Raw genomic sequence first — 22,165 nt, forward strand, 5'->3', positions numbered from 1 at the left:
AAAATTGACACAATCTCAAACATGCTCTCCATCAAATTTTGCATGGTTTTCAATGTCAAGTAAAAAACCGACATAGTAATGTTGCGATCTTTCCTAACTTTTTAACAATGTAATTTTTTCTATGTTTAAATTATGTTAATATTTGAACTTCAATTTCTTTTGCTAGTGCCTCCATTTTTTGTCAAAAACCTATGTACAATTTTTTTTGGTATGAAATTACATTAGAAACTAGACTCTATCCTATACATATTCAAAAATATGATTTTGAATTAGTTTCCGACAAAAATTGGGGGGATCATCCTCAATTTTTTATTTTTAAGGATGCGCCACTTTGAAAATTAGTAAAAATTCATATATTTGTTAAAAAAAATTGCAAAACAATTGACCATAACCTACATGGTGTTAGCTAATTTTTCCTCAAATCGATCTTTCAAATACTTCTATAAGTTAGAAGTTCTAGGGCAGCACAACAACTGTTATATTATGTTTTTTTATATATATAAACAAGAGAACTTTGTGTGCAACAATCCCTATTTGAACCCCTTAATCTCCAACATTTTTAGAAAAATATTATTTTAGAAAGTATATTCATAGCACTACAACTCTTTTTTTTTATGTGTCTTCAAATTTTTGGATAGTTATCTTCATTTTCTTATCCAAGATCAATCTTTTATGATTTCAAATAAAAAGTGGCCACTTAAAACCTTTTTTTGGTCTCTCATTTCCATTCACTTACCCAACTCCAATAGTTGTGAGGCTCTCCAAGCTTTAACCTTGTCAAGTTTATCTTCTTGATGCTTGCCAAGAATGCATCCTTGATGTATTGGTGTAATTTGGAATTAGGGTTTCACCAATTAAGATAATAAAACCACTAACTAACCAAATTAACCATGATACATTGAAAGAAGGGGGTAAATCCAATTGATCTAGCCACAATTTGAATGGAAAGGGGGCTAAAAATACTAATTAGATTTACCATTTTTTATTTTTTATTTTGTGTGTGTGTGTCCTTTCTTAGTTGAAATTGGAATGTAATTGTGAAATTAGGGTAAAACAAGGGATAATTGAAGTAAATTGATAGAAACATAATGCTACAAATGTCCCATGGAGCTACAAACTGGGATTTGGGAAAAAGAAGAGATTCAAAACATGTTCTAGGAAGTTCGACCTGATTTTTCAAGACCAGGTAGCACATATTCACCCTGGCCCTCCAAATTTTTCTTTGTCGAAAGTTGGACCTGTTCATTGTCGTCAACTCTATCAGGATCTCTGAGTACAACTTACGTGTTTGTTCCCTACACATAGAAAGACAAGGAGGAATATTGTGGATAGGGGTTTGCCTTAGGTCAAACCCTCAGTATAGAAATTGACCTTGAATGAAATTATGTAAATACTGAAGTAAATGCTAGAAGATATACCTCAAATCTGCAATGGTTGATAGAAATATTGATGATGCAACTCTCTTTGAATATAATCAGAAATATTGAATATAATGTCATGACAAACACATGAACATAGAAGACCTAAACACACATACTTGTATGAAGATTGATGTAACTTTGCTCCATAATGCTTTAAGGATGAAATGTTACCTTGAATGTTTGAAAATGCTTGATGATAAATTCTTAATGGGTGCACGGATATTATGGATAGGTTGTGGATGTCAAAATGAATTGATAGGATGTCTTTATATAGGGCTCGCTGGGTAAATTATCGATTAAGCCAACCTCCAATGGTCATGTGTAGCCATGGCGACCAAAATCCATTGAGAAGGGAAAGAGCCTGCCCATTTCAAATTGGGGTTTGTTTAAGGGGGACTAAGGCATTTTGGGGCACCCTATTCCATGACCATGGCGCTCCATGCCATGGTCTTCCAAAAAAAAAGGGACCTGTCAATCAACAAACAGGGAAGAGACCTCCAAGATTGGGCCACTCAACGGTGTTCATGACATCAGAGTTGGAGATGAGGGCCAAAACGAACCTAGAGAGGGGGCAAATATAGGACACGCTAAAGTAGGAGCACAAACATGAGGTGTGAATTGTATCGGTTACAATTTATAGTGTTACACTTGAAAAAAACCTTTAGAAAAATGAATTGTAGACAATTCAATAATTATGTCATGCTAACTAAGCTACCGCAAAGAGTGGTAGCTCAAGCTGCCAAAATTCTATCTAGATGAGTAATCAAAGTTATGAAAGGAGAATCAATAACAAAGTGAGGAAATGATAGAACCTAGAATGATTATTTATTTCCCCATGAAAATTGTAGATGCATAGTGTAGTTATTGAATAACCATCATGTCTAGAGTGAATTCAACTCTCTTGCCTATACGTGTATGAGTTATTTGGTAGACTAGTAGGAGATTAGTTGATAAAGTAAGCACACCCAACATCATAAAATTTCACTTAACGAATGTCATAGACAATCTCTCAAGAACCTTCAGTGGTGAGTTATTACCCATAACAATATTTGACACTAAACATGGCTCTACGGATGTGGAACTTTTTTGTGAACTGGCCATGTGGTGAGAAACACCTAAGTCAATTACCCATGTATATGGTTGTGAAAAAGGCAACAAAGGCCTTTTCCTTTCCTTTCTCCTTACTAAAATCTACGGCATTGAAGATTCTCCTTATACTTGCTTTGCTAAATCTGGCACATGTTGTTCTTCTCAAGAATATGAGTGAGATGAACTAGTTTCTTTCTAAGACACTTATGCTCATCATGACTATTTTTCTTATCAAAGACACATTTAACCGTTTTCTTCTCACACTTTTTTTATCTTTTGAGGAAGAGGATTCATAATTTGAGATAGCTTTTCTGAGATACTGTTTCTTCTCTCATTGGTTATTTTGTTCCTTGTTTTATTTTCTATTACCTTTCTGAACTTTAGTACATTTATTTGAATCAATGCAAGAGACTTAGAAGTTTTGATTATGCACATTTGAACCAATCTAATATGCTCTTTTGTGAGTTCATTTGAAAACTCAAGAGAACACATTATGTAGGAAACTCCTAAGGCATTTTTAGTAGTATAGAATGTAGAAATAAGCACTAAATAGTTTGGGCCAAGTTAAGAGAGAACACTAAAGTTCAATTGTTTATCATCTTTCACAATTCCACATTACTTCAATACAATATTATCACTTCTAGTTTGGTGAAGAATTCTTGTATAGTATTAAAACTTGAAGGACTTAACCCTATGAGTTCATTCTTCAACTGATGACTTCTCAATTGATTTTGTTTACTAAGGAGCTTTACCAATGTGACCCATACTTCATTTAGTTACATAGAAACAAATTCAATATGAAAGAGAAACTATGGAGATACGAAAATATAGAAGGTTCCCAATTCTTCATCACCCTTATTAAACCATTTTGAATTTTTTGCTTCAATTGTTAGTTTAGTATCTAGTCCCATTGTTGCCCTATTCAGTCCTAACTTTTTCAAGTAAATTTGCATTTTAATTTTCCAATCAAACTAGTTTTACGATGTTAGCATAGGAACTATTCCTTGATCCATTTTAAGAAGAAAAGAAGACTGTTGTGAGTGTAGGATAAGAGAAATCCAAGTGCAAAAGAGACACCATGAGACACCAAGAGACACCTCGTTTCCTCTATTCTTAAAAATCACCCCCTAAAAATTACAATGTTGGGAATTTATGATTAGTGTGATTATAAATATTCAACCAAACTCACAATGCTCTCTAGATCTACAATGGTCAAAAATATAAATTTTAATACAAAATGAACCTAATACAAAACATAGAAAAAATATCTTTATAGCTTCGTAGTGCACTTAAATAGCTTTCTAATGCTTATTCATATCTATCATCTATCATATTTATGTGAATCATGTTAAGTTGTTGACTTATATGAATACTAATCCCCCCATTAGTGTGAACATGATAAACACTCACAAATTCAACTGTAATAAGCTCAACTCTTGTGGCTCATGATCTTGATTCAAATGAAAGACACCTCTCATTACCCTTTCATTGTTTTCATACAAGTTTACCACAAACATAGGCACACATAGGAACACACTCATCTATTTACCTCGTTATTTTCTAGATTACCACTAACCATTTCAAGATTCATGAATTGCATTACACTAGTGCTTTTGTTCACTACAATATTTTTTATTAGAAGGTTGTGCATCACCTATGGAGATAGAATCATATGCCTATTCATATCTAAGTTTATTTCTTTTTTTCTTCTAGGTTGATGATGACACGTCTTCAATGGGCCACTCCACCTTTCCCCACATTTTAGTCATATTTAGCATTAGACCTTTGTCATTTCTTGAAGGTTGATGATGTCACGTCTTCAATGGTCCACTCCACCTTTGCCCACATCTTAGTCAATATTGACATCTCTTCGCCTCTCCCGAAGGATGTGATTCTCATGGTTGGGGATAGGCCTTGGACACAACCATTGGATTTTGAGGGCCTCCCCTTTCGCTATTGGAAATGCTTCTCTACAGGTCATTTAGCTTCAGATTGCTCTATTTCGTGTCACAAAGGTGTTGCTACTTGGTGGAAGGATGCTACAGCTGATCACTTGACTATCTATGCTTCTGATTATGATTCAATTGGATCCTCTCAGGAGGATGAGTTCTCCCAGGATGAAGTGCCTCTTGCTGCTGCTAATGCTACTATTGATGCCACTGTTGTGGCTTCTTCCATCCCTGAGGATTCAACTCTTGTTGCCCCTGTTTTGCAGCTCTATTTGACCACAAGGACAGGAAAATTCAGGGAGAATACTGGTACACTCCATAACTACATTCTTGGACTAGAGCAAGAAACCTTGAGAACCCAAATGTTAGCATTCATGACTTTCTCTATATCTCTGCTGGATTGATGTGACTGAATGTTCCTCGAAGTAATACAAGATGATTGCTTGAAAGATTATTAAACAATAAATATAAAAAAAGAAAGCTTGAGAGCATAATGCCATTAGCCTCTTTGAATATTTCCAGTGGCAATGAAAATAAAATATTTTTATCACCAGACTTTCTGATGGGAACACGAAGAGTACAAGACGTATCTCATATTACATGTCCACATATAAAACACGATGTGACTTTTGACATCATTTTAGTCCTTCCCTGTCCTATTCCTTAATTATGTCCACAAAAGTAAACGGGGGAGGGAAGCAGAGAATGAGCTGAAGAAGAGATCCTGTGCCCAGTGATAATAAGATATAAATCCAATAAGATTTGTTCTAAATTTGAGGGAAAAGTTTGTACATAGTTTTTCTAGCCATCACATAAATATAGCCAATACTTATACACAGTCTACTTATATCAATGATGGTCAACTGCAATCCAACTATAATGTTAATAGGAAATGAAAAATTCAAAAATAATGCCCATAGTGAACTAGCACATAATATGAAAAAACACCATAATACACTGCATTTTCCTAAAGAATCTGAACCGTGCCTACAACAGCCATACACTAACAAGCAGGCTATAAAACTGAATGTGGGTAAACTTCTCACTCATAGTACTTTTTCTGACATTTGGAAGGCAAGTAAAGCTATAGGCTACACTGTATTTCCGTGATGACTTGCCTTCAATCTAAGAAGAATACAAGATACATCTCAAATACTCAGCATATGAACCCCAGATACACCAAAATACCCACCATCATCTTGTTATGCTCCGAAAAACATTTTACAGCAGATCACATGCATCAGTCTTTAAGAGGTCTTGCTTCAAAACCTCCATCCGCTCGCTTCTCAAGCGTGTATGGCATATGGGTGCCAAGAAGCTTATCCCACATGATGAAAAAGGGCTGGGAATAATTATACTTGGTCCCATGAAGCTGATGATGGATGTCATGATAAGCAGTGTTATTATGAAATAATATATGGAGAATATTGCCAGGCAACCAAAGCCCACAGTGATCATCAACAGTTTTAACTACTGCAAAGGAAAAAAACAACACGGCAGTTCGTGCTGTCATTCCTGACACAAGATATGAGATTGCACCACCTAGAGTATCAAGCAGAAGCCCTTCAAGTGGATGATTGTACAACGCACCAATGGCATACGGCACTACTAGCTTGTGATGTTGTGAATGAACATGGCGGTACAGAAATTTGTTGTGATGCATGTACCGGTGCACAAAATACTGCCAAGTGTCCATGACCAGCATTCCAATTAGTACCTGAAAAATTTGAACCAGGAATGATGGTTGTGCTGACTTTCCTGTTAGACCCACCTTTGATGTCATCTGTTAAACAATAAAAGCATTGTCAGGAGCCAAATCTCGTAAAATTAAAGTTACTGTGGTTCTTTCCTGTCACTTGGATCAATTCTACAAAAGAGCTAACATAAAGAAAACATACATAAAAAGGCCTCTCATAGACAAATTCAAGAAACCATTGTTGTTTGAGTTCAATTCTGATTTTCACGTTTAGGCAACATGTATTCGCATAAGTGCCTGTAGTTCCTGTATCGTGTTTGATATGGGATAACCTAACAAATGTATAAGAACAATCCAGGAACCAGTTTCAATTCATCTACTCTTCCAATGTTTCCTAAAATAGTGAATAATAAAGCCAATACTTTATAGGCATCTGATCGGAAACATCTATAAAGCCAATTAGAGTAGCAAAAATATTAAGAATAATTTAAAAAATTTAGACGTTATAAAAGATCTGGTCAGTTTCTTTTTTAATATAGAGATAGGTATCAGAAGTTTAACTCACCTTACTCAGATTCGGGAATGGCTTGGCAAGCAAGATCGTTAACTTGCCAGTTGAAAAAAGCTCAACATCTTACAGAGTGCGTAAAATATTCAATATTGAAGCATTTAAGTATTCTTTTATATAACGGGATGTTGCTAAGTGATGCAAGTGACAAGCAAGAAAGCAAGGTTTTCCCCAAATACTCTAATGCATTGCCGAGTCAAGCTGACTTCAGCTTGGACTGAGAAAGTTAGGTGATGTAAACCGTATTGATTCAAAAGGCTAATGTCCTAATACTATTTAAGTATTTTAATATTTTCTAAACCTTTCAGTATTACAGCATTTATTTTACCCTTGCAAAGTTCCTACATCCCAGATTTACAAAATTGTCTTCTACCAGAAGCAGATGTCATATAAAAACATATCATGTCATCAGATTAATAGCAGTAACAGCATTTAGCATTTCGTATTCAATGACTGCATTACTAGCCCTTGTAACAGTGTTTGTCAGTTATTTATATTCATTATTATAAAACAATGGAAAAACCACTTTTCATTGCTTCTTAGTAGAGAGGTTGCACTCTTCTTCAGCTGCTAATTCTGAATACCATGTTGATCTCTTTCATCATGCTTTTCTGAAGGCATAGTTCTGATCACATAAGTCATGAGTGACTTCTCGCCTGTGTTACTGTGTTCACAGGAAGTCCCTGATCAATCCAAACCAGTCCAGGATCAGTTCTAATCCTGATCCAGATCTGGCCTTGGTCTGGATGTGGGCCTGAACATTCTCTGGGTATGTATAAGGGCCAAATAGCCATGCCAGGGCCACTACTGTTGATGTTATAGCTAGGTCGGATCCCTTCTAGGGCCAACCTAGCACATTTAGGTGACTAATTGGCTCTTGGCCTTAGTCATGTCTTATATGCAATAATCATAATGTAACGTGTTGGGCACCAAACACAAAGTATTTTATTGTAATTAAATTCCTCTCCTTGGAAGCCGACCTAGGTAATTTGGGAGGCTATGTCTCATATATATTCAAAGCATCATTCATGCTTAACACACAGCATTCAGCGAATACATTCTTCAGTCAGCGAATTACATTCCAAGGTCAGCGAATTACCTTCTAAGGACAGCGGACAGCGAAGTCATCCCTAAAGTCAGCGACTTCATCCTAGGGTCAGCGAACCTGAATCAAAGTGCAGTGAAGTTCTCTAAGGCAGCGAATATACTTCTTGCTCTGCAAATTGTGTTATTGATCAGCATTCATATTGCAGATAAGTTCTTATACTGCTGTTCTGTGTGCTTCAAGTGTTAAAGCACTGTTGTAAAGAAACTTACTGATTATTGCATAATAAAGATTTGAGATTAGTTGTTGGGTTTTTCACCTCCAAGAGGGAGGTTTTCCCAGGGTATTTTGGTGTTCTTTGTGTGCATTGTCTTAGTTCTCTGTTATTGCTATCTATATTGCTACAGTCTAATCTAAAATTAACAACTACCTCATGCAAGCCCAAATGAAAAACTGGATTTTTTTTTCTAAAACATAAAAATTTAAAACAATGCATTTATAACAGGAGCTTGGTTAAAAGCGGTTAATTTATAAAAAAAAAGACACGAGCCATGAAAATACTTGTGAACTTGAAGGCCTTAATTTGGGCTTGGTGGTGTGGATTTCACGGAAAATGCCTAAGGCACTGCCACCATATCCTCCAAGAAGCTCTGCCCCTTGCCCTGCTTGGGGCTGCCATCCCCAAAGCACTGCTATACTTTTAAAAGGCCAAAAAGGAAATTGCTTTAGGTTGCACCAAATGGAAAAAGAGCATTTTTTTCTTGAGTTGCTCAATTAAATCCTGAGTAGTTGAATTCCATTTATACTTTTCATTTGCCAATTCAATCCCAAGTAATGCTACTATAATATTGTTACAAGTGCGGTTGCCGTTGCACCGAAAGATCGACCTATTAATGCCCAATACAACCACTAGACTTATAGAATCCACATGAGGCGGTTAAGCCATGTCACAAACCCGAGCGCTGCGCTGCACAACACAAGGAGACCAAGGGTGCACTCCTTGCAACAATCCCCCCCTAGTGTAAGCGAGGGGTTTGAACCTATGACCAAGCTGTGATACAACTTGTTACAAGTGCAATTGTCGTTGCACCAAAAGATCGACCTATTAATGCCCAATACAACCACTAGACTTATAGAATCCACAGGAGGCGGTTAAACCATGTCATAAACCCGAGCGCTACGCTACACAACACAAGGAGACTAAGGGCGCACACCTTACAACAAATATATATTATAAACCATCTTAATTTATCTTAACATTTATGATTTGACAGGTGAAATTGTATAATCAATCATCAACAACGTTCTCAATTCTATATCACTGTTTAACATTTTGTGTAAATTATGTTTATTTATATATATCATAGTAACAAGACTTGGACTTGGCTCAGACTTGGTAAGTAGATTTTTTACTCAAACTTGGCACTTGACTCAACATAGACTCGGCAAACTGAAAACCATGAAATATAAATATTTTTTAAGAATTTAAAAAGTTTACCATGCACCCTTCAATGTACCAACTTTAAGACAAAATAAACTTTTCAACTAAAAGCTACTTTGATCACATACACAAGTGTACAATGAAAAAAAAAAAGCATATTTATATTGAAAGAAACAAAAATTTTAAATATATAAATATTCTCAGGTGTTTTATGTGTAAAATATTAATGAATTATGATATTGCATCAAAACCAAAAATTAGTGAACTATGTCAGAGAGGAGATTATATCACTTGGCCCAACATCACTAGCTCTATGTAGAATCCTATGCTTATATCTCAAACAAGTCTGCAAATGCTGCTACAACCATAGGAGCATTACTTACAATACAGATCGACTCAGCAAACCAAAAGTATAGATGTGATAATCAATTTAATAACTTGGGATTTAATCGGGAAAATTCAAAAGAATTTACAACCATAAGAGCATTACTTACAATACAGATTGACTCAGCAAACCAAGAATTTAGATGTGATAATTAATTTAATAAATTGGGATTTAATTACCCAGCCAAAAAATAAATAAATTGGGATTTAATTGGGAAAAAGTCGAAAGAATTATTAAAAAAAACATTGCTTTCCCATTTGGCATAGCCCAAAATGATTTTTATTTTTGCCTTTTAAAACTAGACCAAATGTCTGGTGGGCAGCCCTGGGCTAGGTTGAGGGGCAACACACTTAACAAATGATACAAGGCAGGGTTAAGAGGTGGAACATTTGCCAACAAGCCCAGATTAAAGCCATGTGACCACATAAACCTTCATGGTGCATGCCATTTTTCAAAATTTTATTGCTTTTAAGTTTTAACTAAGCTTCAAGAGTCCTCCAAACCCAAGAAAACACATGTAAAACCATGGAACAATAATTAAGCCCTAACTATGTTTGCTGCCATAGATGTCAGGTTTGAGTATTTTTAATTTTTTATCCTTTTTTCCTTTTCCTTTCTGATTTTCACGCCTGATTTGGTCAAGACTCACCAATTTCCTAAGTCCTGGATCTTCTGGACTCATTTATGCTCACGCTACTTGAGACTCGCTGACTCTCTAACTCTGATATATATGACCACCAAATCCAAACTGGCAACATAGCTTCTTGCCCTGTCAGACATGGCTTTGCAATGATTTTTTAATGCACTCTTCTAATCTCACCATTTCTGATTCCTGAGCTTCTTTACACTAGTTTATGTGTTTTCCTGTTTTCTACTTTCCAATAGTTTCATATGCTCTCATGTACATGCCATTAGCAACCTGATAAACACAATGGCATGGCTTAGTGATTTTGGGATCCAATTGCTACTGTCTAAACATGGATGTGTCCTTGGAAGGCAGTGACGAAATATATTGCAGCTCATTCACCATTAGCATTGTGAAGGGTACAGACTGTGGACTTGCAGCCTTTCCTCTGCATTTAGTTGCAGAAGGTAAGCTGAATTGCAGGCATGTTATTACCAAGCTCACTGGTCATATAACAAAATTGGTGTATTCAAATTAATTTAATCCACCACTTTGCATAAGTAGCATTGATGCAAAATAACCTCAACTAGTTAGATTAATTCCTCATTAATTACCTCCATCTTGTCATACAATTTACCAAAATAAAGAGTTGCAGAAAATTTGTGGAAATATGATCATCTGCTAATAGTAAGTTGCTCATAAGATTTGTGCTCCTAGTTTTGCAAGAATATCTTCTGCCCCATTAGCTATTCAATATGTATGGATCTATGAAAGGTCTTGAAATTGACCACATAAATACTGGGCTTCAGTCACAAATTGTCTTTGTCCACTGGTCAATTTTTTGTCTACAGTAGCCAATGCATGAAGTACAACCATTGATTTTGCTTCAAAAATGATGTGCTTGATTCCTTCAAAAAAAGTTATTTCCATTCCTACTATAAATACTTCAAGATCTGCCACAGTAATCATAGTTTCTCCATAACTATTAGGCTAGATGAGGATTGCACAACCACTCAAATTCCAAACAATGCCCCCCTACTACCAGCTTGTTCAAGATTAAATTTGAACAAAGTTGAGCAATGGTAAGTGACTGGAAGTACCCATAGGTCCACGGTGTTTGGGGATGGGGACAGAGGGACGGCAGGGGACACATTTAATCTATATATATATATATATGAATTTTCAAAATATCCTACAATGCTTCTCCCTCTATTATCAGAAGCTTTTTACCTCAGAAGAGGTAAATGAAGACCACAGACATGCTAGAGAGCTCATTAAGCAATTGACCCCACCCAAGCTTAATGAGGAGGACTTTGAGGTTGTGGGGCGTTCTATCTCAAGAGAGGAAATAGCCATGGCTATCTCCTCTATGGGCAATGACAGATCCCCTGGACCAGATGGATTCCCAGTGGAGTTCTATAAGAAAAAGATTAAATGGATTGTAGATGACCTCCATGTCCTATATTTGGAGGCTATATCCAAAGGAACCCTAGGCAAAGAGATCAACCAAGGGCTTATCAAGCTCATTCCCAAGGAGGGAGACAAGACCCTGGTTAAGAACTGGAGGCCTATCACACTACTAAATGTATCTTATAAAATATTGGCCAAAGTGGTAGCAAACAAGCTAATCAGAATACTGCCAAAGATTATTAGTCCTACCCAAACAGGATTTGTTAAAGGCAGGTTCATCCTTGAGAACTTGGTGACCTGTTGGGAGTCTCTTGAATGGGCTAAGGTATCCGGTCAGAATGGGGCTATGCTACTAATAGACTTCAAGAAGGCATATGATAGGATAGAGTGGGGATTCATAATTCAGATGCTAGCTAGTCTGAGTTTCCCGGACTCCTTCTGCAAGATTGTCCAGACACTACTTAGTGATGCCAATGCAGTTGTGGAAGTAAACGGATTAAAATCTGACAACATCACTCTCTCCAGATCAATTAGACAGGGGTGTCCTCTTGCCCCGGCCTTGTTTGTCCTGGCTGCGGATGCTATGCACTACATACTAAAGGACTTCAGCTTATCCCCTAGGGTTTAAGGAATTACACTCCCTAACAAAGAAGAAGTCATTAATATACAATTTGTAGATGACACAGCTATCCTCTTCTCCCTAGAGGAGGAGAATTTAACACATCTTCACAGTATTGAGATCTTCTGCAAAGCATCAGGTAGTAGAATTGCCCTTCACAAATCTACTCTCTTAGGTTGGACTGATGCCCCTCCCATCTGGCTGTTTAAGTTTGATCTAAAGTGGGGAGGCCCAAATACCATCATTAGATACCTGGGAATCCCTTTCTCTGTCTCCCCGAACTTGAAAGAATGTGGGAATAGTTCGGAAATAAAGTTGATAAGAAACTCACTAAATGGAACCGGAACTTCCTGTCATTAGCAGGTCGTTTTCAAGTTTGTCAGAAACTTCTATCTTCATATAACATATACTGCTCTTCAGCCTGGTTATTCAACAATTATCAATTCAACTACATTCAAAAACAAATCAGGAACTTCCTCTGGTCAGATGGAAAAGGTAAAAAGAAGCAACATGCTGTTAAATGGGATTGGTGTATCAGATCTAAGACTCGGGGAGGTATGGGCCTCAAAGACCTCAAACTTTATGGAACTGCCCTGGCTGCCAAATGGATTTGTAAAGCCATTGATGGCAACGAACCTTGGAAAGTGCTTGTTAGAAACAATATTCAATGCTCCACCCCAAAATCAGCAAAAAAATGGAAGAACCTCCCCATGGGAGATCTGATTACTAGGAATTTTGAGGTCTCCCCTGTGGGATCAGAAGTCTTCAAGTCTATATGTAAAGCCTGGAATCATGTTAGACAATACATTGGCAATAAAGACATAATAGATAAAAAAGGCTCTCTCAATCTGGAAAGGTCTATATGGTGGAATGTTCTGCACAATGGGAAACAACTAGCTTGTCTTCAAGGATGCTCTACCCTGAAATGGCACAACCAAGGATTGGTCACATTTGAACACATTATGGAAGAGGGCACTCTGGCCTCCTGGGAAACTCTCAGCTCTAAATTCAACCTCCCCTTCTCTCAGGCCAGAACCTATACCATCCTTAAGTCTGCACTTGCTCCCATCCTTCCCTCTCCTAACCCCTCCTCCCCCTCCCCTTTAGCCTCCCTCTGCTGGTTAGATGGGTCTCCCCTTTTGCTAACCAAGGCCAAAATGATTTACTTTGCCCTTTCTGATTCTGTGGATATTCTTGACCACCTTAACTGCACCTGGAACCTTTCCTAGGACTCCAAACAATGGCATTCTACCCTCTCGAAATTCTGGTCTAATCCGACTGAACCAAAGACGAAATTTTTTGCCTGGAGACTCCTGCTCCATAAACTGCCACTTAAGGACAACAACAGAGACCCCCTACTGTGTAAACTTTGTCGTATCCCTGAATCTGTACACCACATTTTTTTTAGTTGTCATTTTACTAAAGAGGTCTGGAATCTGTTTGGTATCTCACTTAATAGCAATTGTTTTATTGTTGAAGAGATGGTATTTGGTTATATTAGAGGTGGCAAGAAACATGCTAATCTTTTCTGGTCTGCTCTCTCTTTGGAAATTATGTGGATCATTTGGAAATTTAGGAATGATGATGTGTTTAATGGAAAGAGTAGGAACCTCACTGAGTCTCTTAGGAGACTCATTCGCTACCTTGTTGCTATGTAGGTCACAGTGGTACTAAGATTGGAGGAAGACAAATTTGACAAGTGGCTAAAGAATGGGTCTACTCTAGTTTTCATAAGAGAGCTCTCACATGGCTTCACTTGGGATCGCATGGGAAGCAATAAGACTCATTTTGAACAAGGGCTGATGAGGTTCATGCAAGAGATGGAGGCACAGCAATAGAGAGAAGACTTCATCGAGTTGGAGCTGGAAAGACTACCCTCCCACCCCTACGGAGATCAGTTTGCTGAAGGAAATGTGTTGGTCTGGTGCGAGGGAGAGCTAGGATGGATTGCATGGCTCCCCCCTGTGGGCGACAACAATGACACTGTTTCCTCCTTTGTGTTCAGTTAGTTGTATACTCCATGATACTTTTTGACATGTCTATCATTTTGTGTAATTTTGTAATTCAGCTCCTATGTAAATGATCGTTTATTATGACTCGAGCTCCTGACTGATATAGCTCCTGCAGCTTATGTGTTAACTCTTTAGTTGGCTGCAAGGTATCCAGCCCAAACTCTCGAATTTTGTAACTGCTGTTTATATGATGCTTAATACAAAAAAATATATTAATATATTATAGAGAGAGAGGGAAAGAGAGACATATGTCAATAATTGATAACAATAATATCAATTTGTAAATAATCATTATTGTGCTTCTTTGAGTATCTGAATTTGTCTGGTTTGTGCCTATGAAGTCTCTAATTTGCAAGAAAATGGGTTCATGTAAGAGCTGGGAATCCAAGACAATTCCTGTGAACTAGGCAATTGGATTGTATTTTGGTGACAGATTGAATCCTATACCCCCAATTCATGTTCAAACCAATGAAGCAATAGTCAGCAAAAAATCGCGATTATACCCGATTAATCCTGAATCCTAGAGCTAGCCGATTTATTCCCCAAAAAAATCCCGATTCATGAAAAAATCATTGACCAAGCGTTGATCCAATGTTCAAAGATCTTTTGCATTTAAATCATGTTAAAATCATGTTAAAAACCCCAAAAAAGGCAAAAAAGTGAAAAAAAAAAATCATTGTAAAAACTTGCAAAACCCTAGAAAAACACATGAAATTACTGAATTGCTTAGAAATAGGGTTGGTCTGAGACAAAATCAGAGCTAATGTGGAATCAACGTTGAAAAAGTTTGTTATTTTGTCCATTTTCGGGGGGTTCATCATTCCCCGCACTTGTTCAAACCCACGAGCTCAATGGCACAGTAGAGGTTTGAACCTTGGTGGCTACCTCACCAATGGAGTTTTTCTACCACAACACTAAACGTTCAAAGACATATTTCATATATGTAGATATAGATATATGATTTTTTATTTATAATTAATATACTTAATTTTTGCTCAAACAAAGACATACAATTCATTATATGAGCAATATATCTAAAGTGCTCCACGAAATAATTCTGAATGACAACAAACAAGCTCACATAGTTGTAATAAAAGAGCCTCCAACACACAATCATTAAAATTTGTCTCTACCTAAAATAGTAGCTGCAAGCTAGGTATTGCCAAAACCAGTGGCTTGGTAATCTTTTACTTCAGCTAAACAAATGCCCATTGTTGAATTCTACACCATATAAGAGACTTACCAATTGCCATCAGGGAATATAAAGCATTGCAACTATGGAATATGATATCTTATACTTTTGGTTTAGAACCATGGTATCTTGGCTAAACACATTTTTGATCCCTCAACACTGCAAGGAGTTTAGAACCATGGTATCTTGGATATGTTTCTGAACCCATAATTTCCCAGGAACATGTTAAAAACGTCTGGAAACTTTTCTAGCAATAATTTCCAAAACATAGAACCTACTGGAAACATTTTCTGCCATTTATGGCATGTTTGAAACTTGGCAGCACAGAAATAGAGAAAATCCTTGGAAAGACATTTCACTTTTCAGCAACTTTTTATTGTGATAAATGCCAGGAAGTATCTTTTTCTTGCATTGACTGAATAAGGAATAAGTAAAATAACATCTTGCCAATGAATAAGGAAAATGTAAGCTTTTTGGAAACAAAATGCAAGTCGAACTATTTGCAATGTGTTTAGCCAAGATACCATGGTTCTAAACTCCTTGCCATCAGGGAATATAAAGCATTCAAAAAATCTTATACTTTTGGTTTGCATTTAAATAAGGTTCACAATATATCTAACACAGAACTGAGAGGATTCCTCTCCTTCCACTGTCAAAATATGCTGTTAAATGATGCAGTTGCAGTTAGGGGTACCACTGAGGCCTTAGAGCAACAGTCACAAGGTTACACAGTGGAACACTAATAGACAAGAGAAAACAATACAGAAATGGGGCAGAACAGTAAATCATATTCCAGTGTTTAAACAATGAAATTACATAGTTCACAAAGATCCTATCAGAATGTCTATACAAACAGAATATACACTCAGGGTAGTGTGCTTGATATTTTTCTCTTGAATTAGCTCTGCAACAGCTATGCACAGCACATCTTATACCTTACAGCCCCATCTTGGAAGATGTCTGCTTTAACTTCTACCCACACTTGCGCCAATGTGGAAGACAAAATCAGTTTGACAAATTGTCCGGAGGTCTCAGACATCCTCCAGCCGTCCAGGGGACGGCAAGGCCTCTCCACGCAGTCTCGGGACATTTCCCATGTTTCCACTCTTTTTCTGTGCAAGGGGGATGGCAAGGGGACGTCTCCACCCCGTTTAACCACCCCAAAAACGGCTAGGGGCCAGTGATGCCGGGTTCCAAGGCAGGCGACACATCCCCGTGTAAGCTTGGTGAGTAATTATCCATTTTGGTTTACAAGAATGGATTATTGAAAATTGATGTAATTCCCTTCAGTTGGATGTTTGTGATGGTTTCTCTGATCTGACAGAGCCAAATTATCTATTCAAGGCTGCTCTAGACTTCAGCACAAAATGAAAGGCATTAAGTGATTTTTCTCCATAAAAAATCACCAATTTCTCTCATCATTAAAAATTGTTCATACGGTAAAACTAAATACTAGAATAATCAATAGAATATCTAATTATTTTGCAAAGCAGCATTGTTACCCTATTCAGCCATATCGTCTCAATACAGACGGATATGTAATTTCTGGACCAACCAGATTTGTCAGATAAGGTTTCGATTTTTCAATTCTATGAAAAAATTTACTGAATAATTCCGAATTTCTGGTTTTTTGGCCTACCAAATAAATCAAACTTTTTGAACCTGGTAACCATGCATAGCAGTGAAACAGTAATTTTATGCTTTGCCCCATGCACATGTTTTCTGCCCAACCTGGCAAATGAATGGGCCACAGATGATAAATTGATCTTCCATTACCAAAGCCTAAGAAAAAAGCAGAAACTGTGATGGTTGTTAATGCTATCAGACTAAAGCATATCACGCATGAGGATTTTCTTTAGGCTGTCATCCAGAAAAGAGCTTCTGACTTCTAGATCCTCAGCAGTAAATTATCTTGAACTATATTATATTACTGGATTAGTATCACATAAATTATCTGGAGTTGTAGAAAATCTTAACCAACAACAACACAGTTCCTAGAGAAGCATCTAAGCATATCATACATTGCTGACAAAATGCAAGATTTAAATATATTCCAGTTTCAATACTTCTCTTGATATTTATAAATTTTCACTTGAATTTTGAATTGCATATATTCACGTGCAATCTTCTTAAATTTTAATAAAAGTCTTATGAATTCTTATTCATGGGTTTAAAAACGCAGAGGATGTTGTTGCCATGCTTTTTCCAATAAGAGAGCTTTACAAACATCTTTCACTTTCCAAAATAAATGTCGCTTGATCTGTACACACTTCTAATAGAATTCAAGAATCAACAGATTATTTACAAATACTTGCTAATGCAAATGAAGTTTACTTTTTAAGAGAGCAAAATGTTGTGAAAACAGAACTGGCACTCGCAACAACTCAAACTAAAACTCAAATTTTATCCTGGAAACCCCCAATGAGGACCGAAACCAGCTTTTATGGTCAAGGCAATGTACTTGCTACCTTCGTTATTATTGGGTTAAGGTAACTACCACAAGTGGGATTCCATTTCTTGCCTTTACTTTTGTTTATATCCTTGTTATGGACAGCTGAACCCTACCATATTTCTTTCTTTCTCTCAATCTCCAAAGAAACACACTTTCAAATCAAGCTTCAATCCCATTTCATAGATTTCTATGAACAACATAATTATCCTAGGTCCTAGAAGAATTCCCACACACAAGAAGCTAAATGGCAACACTGTTGTGACGTTTTCACACATCGCCCCATTGCAAATGAAGAGCCCACTTTTTCGCTTTTTAGGTTAGTTGTCTTAACTTAGCCGTTGGTGGTTGTCGAGTCTTTGCTATTAGCCTTTTATTTGTAGTTGCTCAAGATCTAATCAAGTCTCTCTTTAGGATGAAGTGACGCACGACACTTTCTTTGCCCTCCAAAGCTTCCAACCTGCCTTCCAGCATTACCAATGGATGCCCAAGCTCTCAATCACTTCCCTTCCATCTCTCCATCATTCATTCCTTCCATCTCCCTTCTCACCCCACTACCTACTTTTATTCCAACCCTTGCACCTCCCAACTTCCATTTACCATACCTTCTAACTCACCTACCTTTCTATCCTCCATCTACCTTTCATACCCCCATCCCTTAACTTCCTTCACCTTCCTACCTACCACTATCCTTCCATTTACTACAACATATCCTAAACCTCATTACCCCTTATACTCCATCCTCACCTCCTTACCCACCTTTCTATCCTCATCTAACTCCATTCCCCAACTCCCATTTTCCTAACCTACACCTCCTACTTCCTACCCTTCACTCCCATCTCCTTCCATTTCCTAACTTCCCTTCCCTAAATATACCTCATACCCTCCATTCCCTACATTTTCTAACCTTTACCTCACACCCCTAAGCTTACCTTCTATCTCACACCCCTTAGCCTACCCATCCACTACCCACACTCCCTTATTACCCTAACTCCCTCCATAACCCTTATACCTCCCACTCCACTTTACTCCCCAACATATCCCAACTCCTTTTCATTACCCCGTATGCCTCCCACATCCTTATTACCCTACCCCACCATAGCACTCACTCTACCTCATCCTCTTCTTCCCTTCCTTACGTGGCACTTCCCCTACCATTCTTCACTTCCACATCCCACTTCACATCACTTTTGACCCCCCAACTACCGTATCATTGTTTGGGCCCACAAACTTTAAAGATAGAAATTGTAAAAGTCTTCACATGCCTTCCACATCATTGCTTGGGCCCCACCAAAACTTTGGAATGAAAGAAAAAGTTTTTTTAAGGCATTTTAAACAAAAGGGAGAGCATCCACCTCACTCTACCACACATCCCTTCAACCTTATTCCCTCCGTGGCACCTCTTTGCCACAATATCCTCTTTACTATCACACCTTTCCCGTCCCTTTTCACACACGTGGCATATTTGGGCCCCACTAAAACTTTAGGAAGTAGAAGAGCGCATATAAGAGAGCACCAAAACAAACATTTCCACATCAAATAAACTCAGTTCCAAATAAACACGGGGCAGAGCAGAAGTGTGAATTCCATCAAGGCAGAGTGGCGAACATCAATTCAGTCCAAAACAATTCATATGCAGAGCAAGGAGTAAAGGGAAACAAATTCCAGAAGTAGCACAAAACAAATTTTACAAGTGAACCTTGGTGGAACAAGGTGCAAATCTATGTGAGGAAATCAGACTACACACAGGTTGAATGAAGAAGGGAGTGCATAGTTAAATTGCCAAGTCATTTAGAACTTGATGTTAAAGGATAGAGGAAGTGATTGATGTAAAGGAAATTAATGCTTTACATGCAGCTCTGGGCATTCTTTTCCTCCATCATTTTATAAATTTACAGATTTAAAGCACCATCGTTTTCAGATTTGAAACATTATTTCCAGATCTTAAATGAATTCCAAGAGGATTGCTACATGAGATAATGATGGAATGGATACGCAAAAGATGATGAGGACTAGCAGGGTGTTCAAGTTCAAAGAAAACAGATGGAAAGAAGACTCGATGCAAATGAGGACAAGATCACTGATTCTCCATGAGAGAATTGATGCTAGAGGATATAGGTGATATGTTGGACAACTCCTTGTCTTGTGCAAACAAAGTTCAAAAATCCGATTTGCTTTGATGAAGGCAAGTAAACTCAATCTTTCAAATTACTTTAGTACTAATGAAGCTTCAATCACTGATTTAAAAGTGGGGTTTTGATCATTTCTTTTCACCAAGTATGTCAACTACAAATGAAGAGCAAAGGCCCGCCTTGTGTTGGTGAAGAGAAGCAATCAAAAGATGATCAACGAATGTGCAATACAAATGAAGGTGGAATGGCCGATTCAGCAAAGAAGATTTTGTCAAGTACAAATGAACTCAAGAAAGCCGCCCATGCCTTCAAGTCCAAATGAACATCAAAAGGCCGCTCATGTTATCAAATACAAATGAAGTCAAAATTGTCGCCCAGCATATGGTACAAACCAAGGGTATTTCACGGCTCAAGATGCTACGAATAAAGATCAAAATCCTGCCAAGATGATCAAGTCCAAACCAAGCTTGACAGACCGCCATAATAATGAGGTACAAACGAAAGGAAAAAGGCCGCTCTAACCTCTAGGTGCAAACGAAGGAGAAAAAGCCGCCCATGCCTTCAGGTGCGAATGAACTCAAGAAAACCGCCAAGTTCAAGGTGTGCAAATGAAGATCAAATCCCCTCCCAAGGTGTCAAAATAAAAATAATAAAAACAAAGTGCAAAACACCGAGGTACAAACGAAGAGCCTAAGACCGATTTGAAAAGAAGTTTTGAATCAAGTGCAAACGAAGCGTGAAAAGCCGCTCCAATTGTCAAGTGCAAACGAACATCAAAAGGCCGCTCAAGCTTGTCAAGTGCAAACGAAGATTAAAAGGCCCCCAAGTTGCTAAGTGCAAATGAACCTTAAAATGCCGATCAAGATCTTGAAGTGCAAATGAAGATAAAAATCCCGCCCTATAAAGTTTAAGATTGATGAAACGAAGATGATGCGAATTCAAGAAATCAATTTGGTACAAATGGATGTCGAAATTCCGCCCTTCAAGTTGGAGATTTCACTAAATAGAAGTGGTAAAAATGAAATGAGGAACGAACTTGGTACGAATGAGGTTGAAAACTCAGCCCTTCAAGTTGGAGATTTCGCAAGATAAAAGTGGTACGAATGAAACTTGAAATCAATTTAGTCCAAATGAAGGATAAAATACCGCCCTTCAAGTTTGAAAGTCTAGGACTTGGAAGTGGTACGAATGAAATATGAAACGAATTTGGTACAAATGGATGTAAAATGTTGCCTCGCTCAAGTTTGAAATTAATGAAGAAAAAAGGTACGAACAAAGTGCGAAATGAAAATGGTGCAAACGAAGTACAAATGAAGCTCCAATCACCGATTTGAGAAAGAGGTTTTGATCAAGTCCTAACGAAAGAGCTTCTAAGTCCAAACGAAAGAGGTTTTCATCAAGTCCAAATGGACTCAAATTGTCGCCAAGGATATCAAAGTCCAAATGAACTTAAGTATGCCGCCTAAGATTATCAATGAAAGTGAAATTGAAAATGATGATCAAAATCTAAATAAAAGGAGAACAGTGATTTGACAATCATTTTGATCATTATATTTGATCAAAATTCACTTGAAGAAGGCGATTTTGATTGAGAGAGGGTTTTAAGATCAAGTTGAAGGCATCTTTTATCCATTTTAAGGCAGATAAGGGCAGAATTGTGTGAAAAGTCACATTGCATCAGACCTATAAAAAGCACAAAATCAGGCATTTAAAAGCGGAAGGTAAGTGAAATTAGTGTGTATTCTATGTATTTGACAACTTTTTGTTCACTTTGCAGGTGATTAAGTAAGGAATCAAGGACAGGTCAACATCAAGATCAAGTTCGAGTCATGAAAAGCAGAGATCAAAGTCAAGGTCCTCAAGCATGAAGGAGACAACTTATTTGACGAAGAAAAGTTTTACAATCTTGAATTCCCTACGGGAATCCAAGAATCAAAGTCAGTACATTAAGGAGTTAACCCCAACCAGGTGCACCATTCATCAAGTAAATCATGAATATGAGAAGATCAATTATCATCATCACATTGAGCAAACCAAATAATGTTGAGTGTCAAGAGATATTGCTCAGCATTCTTTCATGATAATGAATCAAGTCTACAAGTAAGTTGAGATGGCATCCTAGTCATCATTCC

At 37.4% G+C, this 22,165-nt stretch overlaps 1 protein-coding gene across 1 annotated transcript in view; it reads right to left on the reverse strand.

Annotated features, from left to right (window-relative positions):
- Positions 1–5,206: 5,206 nt before the first annotated feature.
- The window catches only part of LOC131055802 (very-long-chain aldehyde decarbonylase GL1-9), a 30,195-nt gene continuing 13,236 nt past the window's right edge, over positions 5,207–22,165 (reverse strand). The window contains exon 2 of the mRNA XM_057990147.2: positions 5,207–6,242. Coding sequence (XP_057846130.1) covers positions 5,700–6,242 — 543 coding nt within the window. The 3' untranslated portion in view covers positions 5,207–5,699. The remainder of the gene's footprint in view (positions 6,243–22,165) is intronic.

Source organism: Cryptomeria japonica, chromosome 10, assembly GCF_030272615.1.
Source record: "Cryptomeria japonica chromosome 10, Sugi_1.0, whole genome shotgun sequence".
NCBI lineage: Eukaryota > Viridiplantae > Streptophyta > Pinopsida > Cupressales > Cupressaceae > Cryptomeria > Cryptomeria japonica.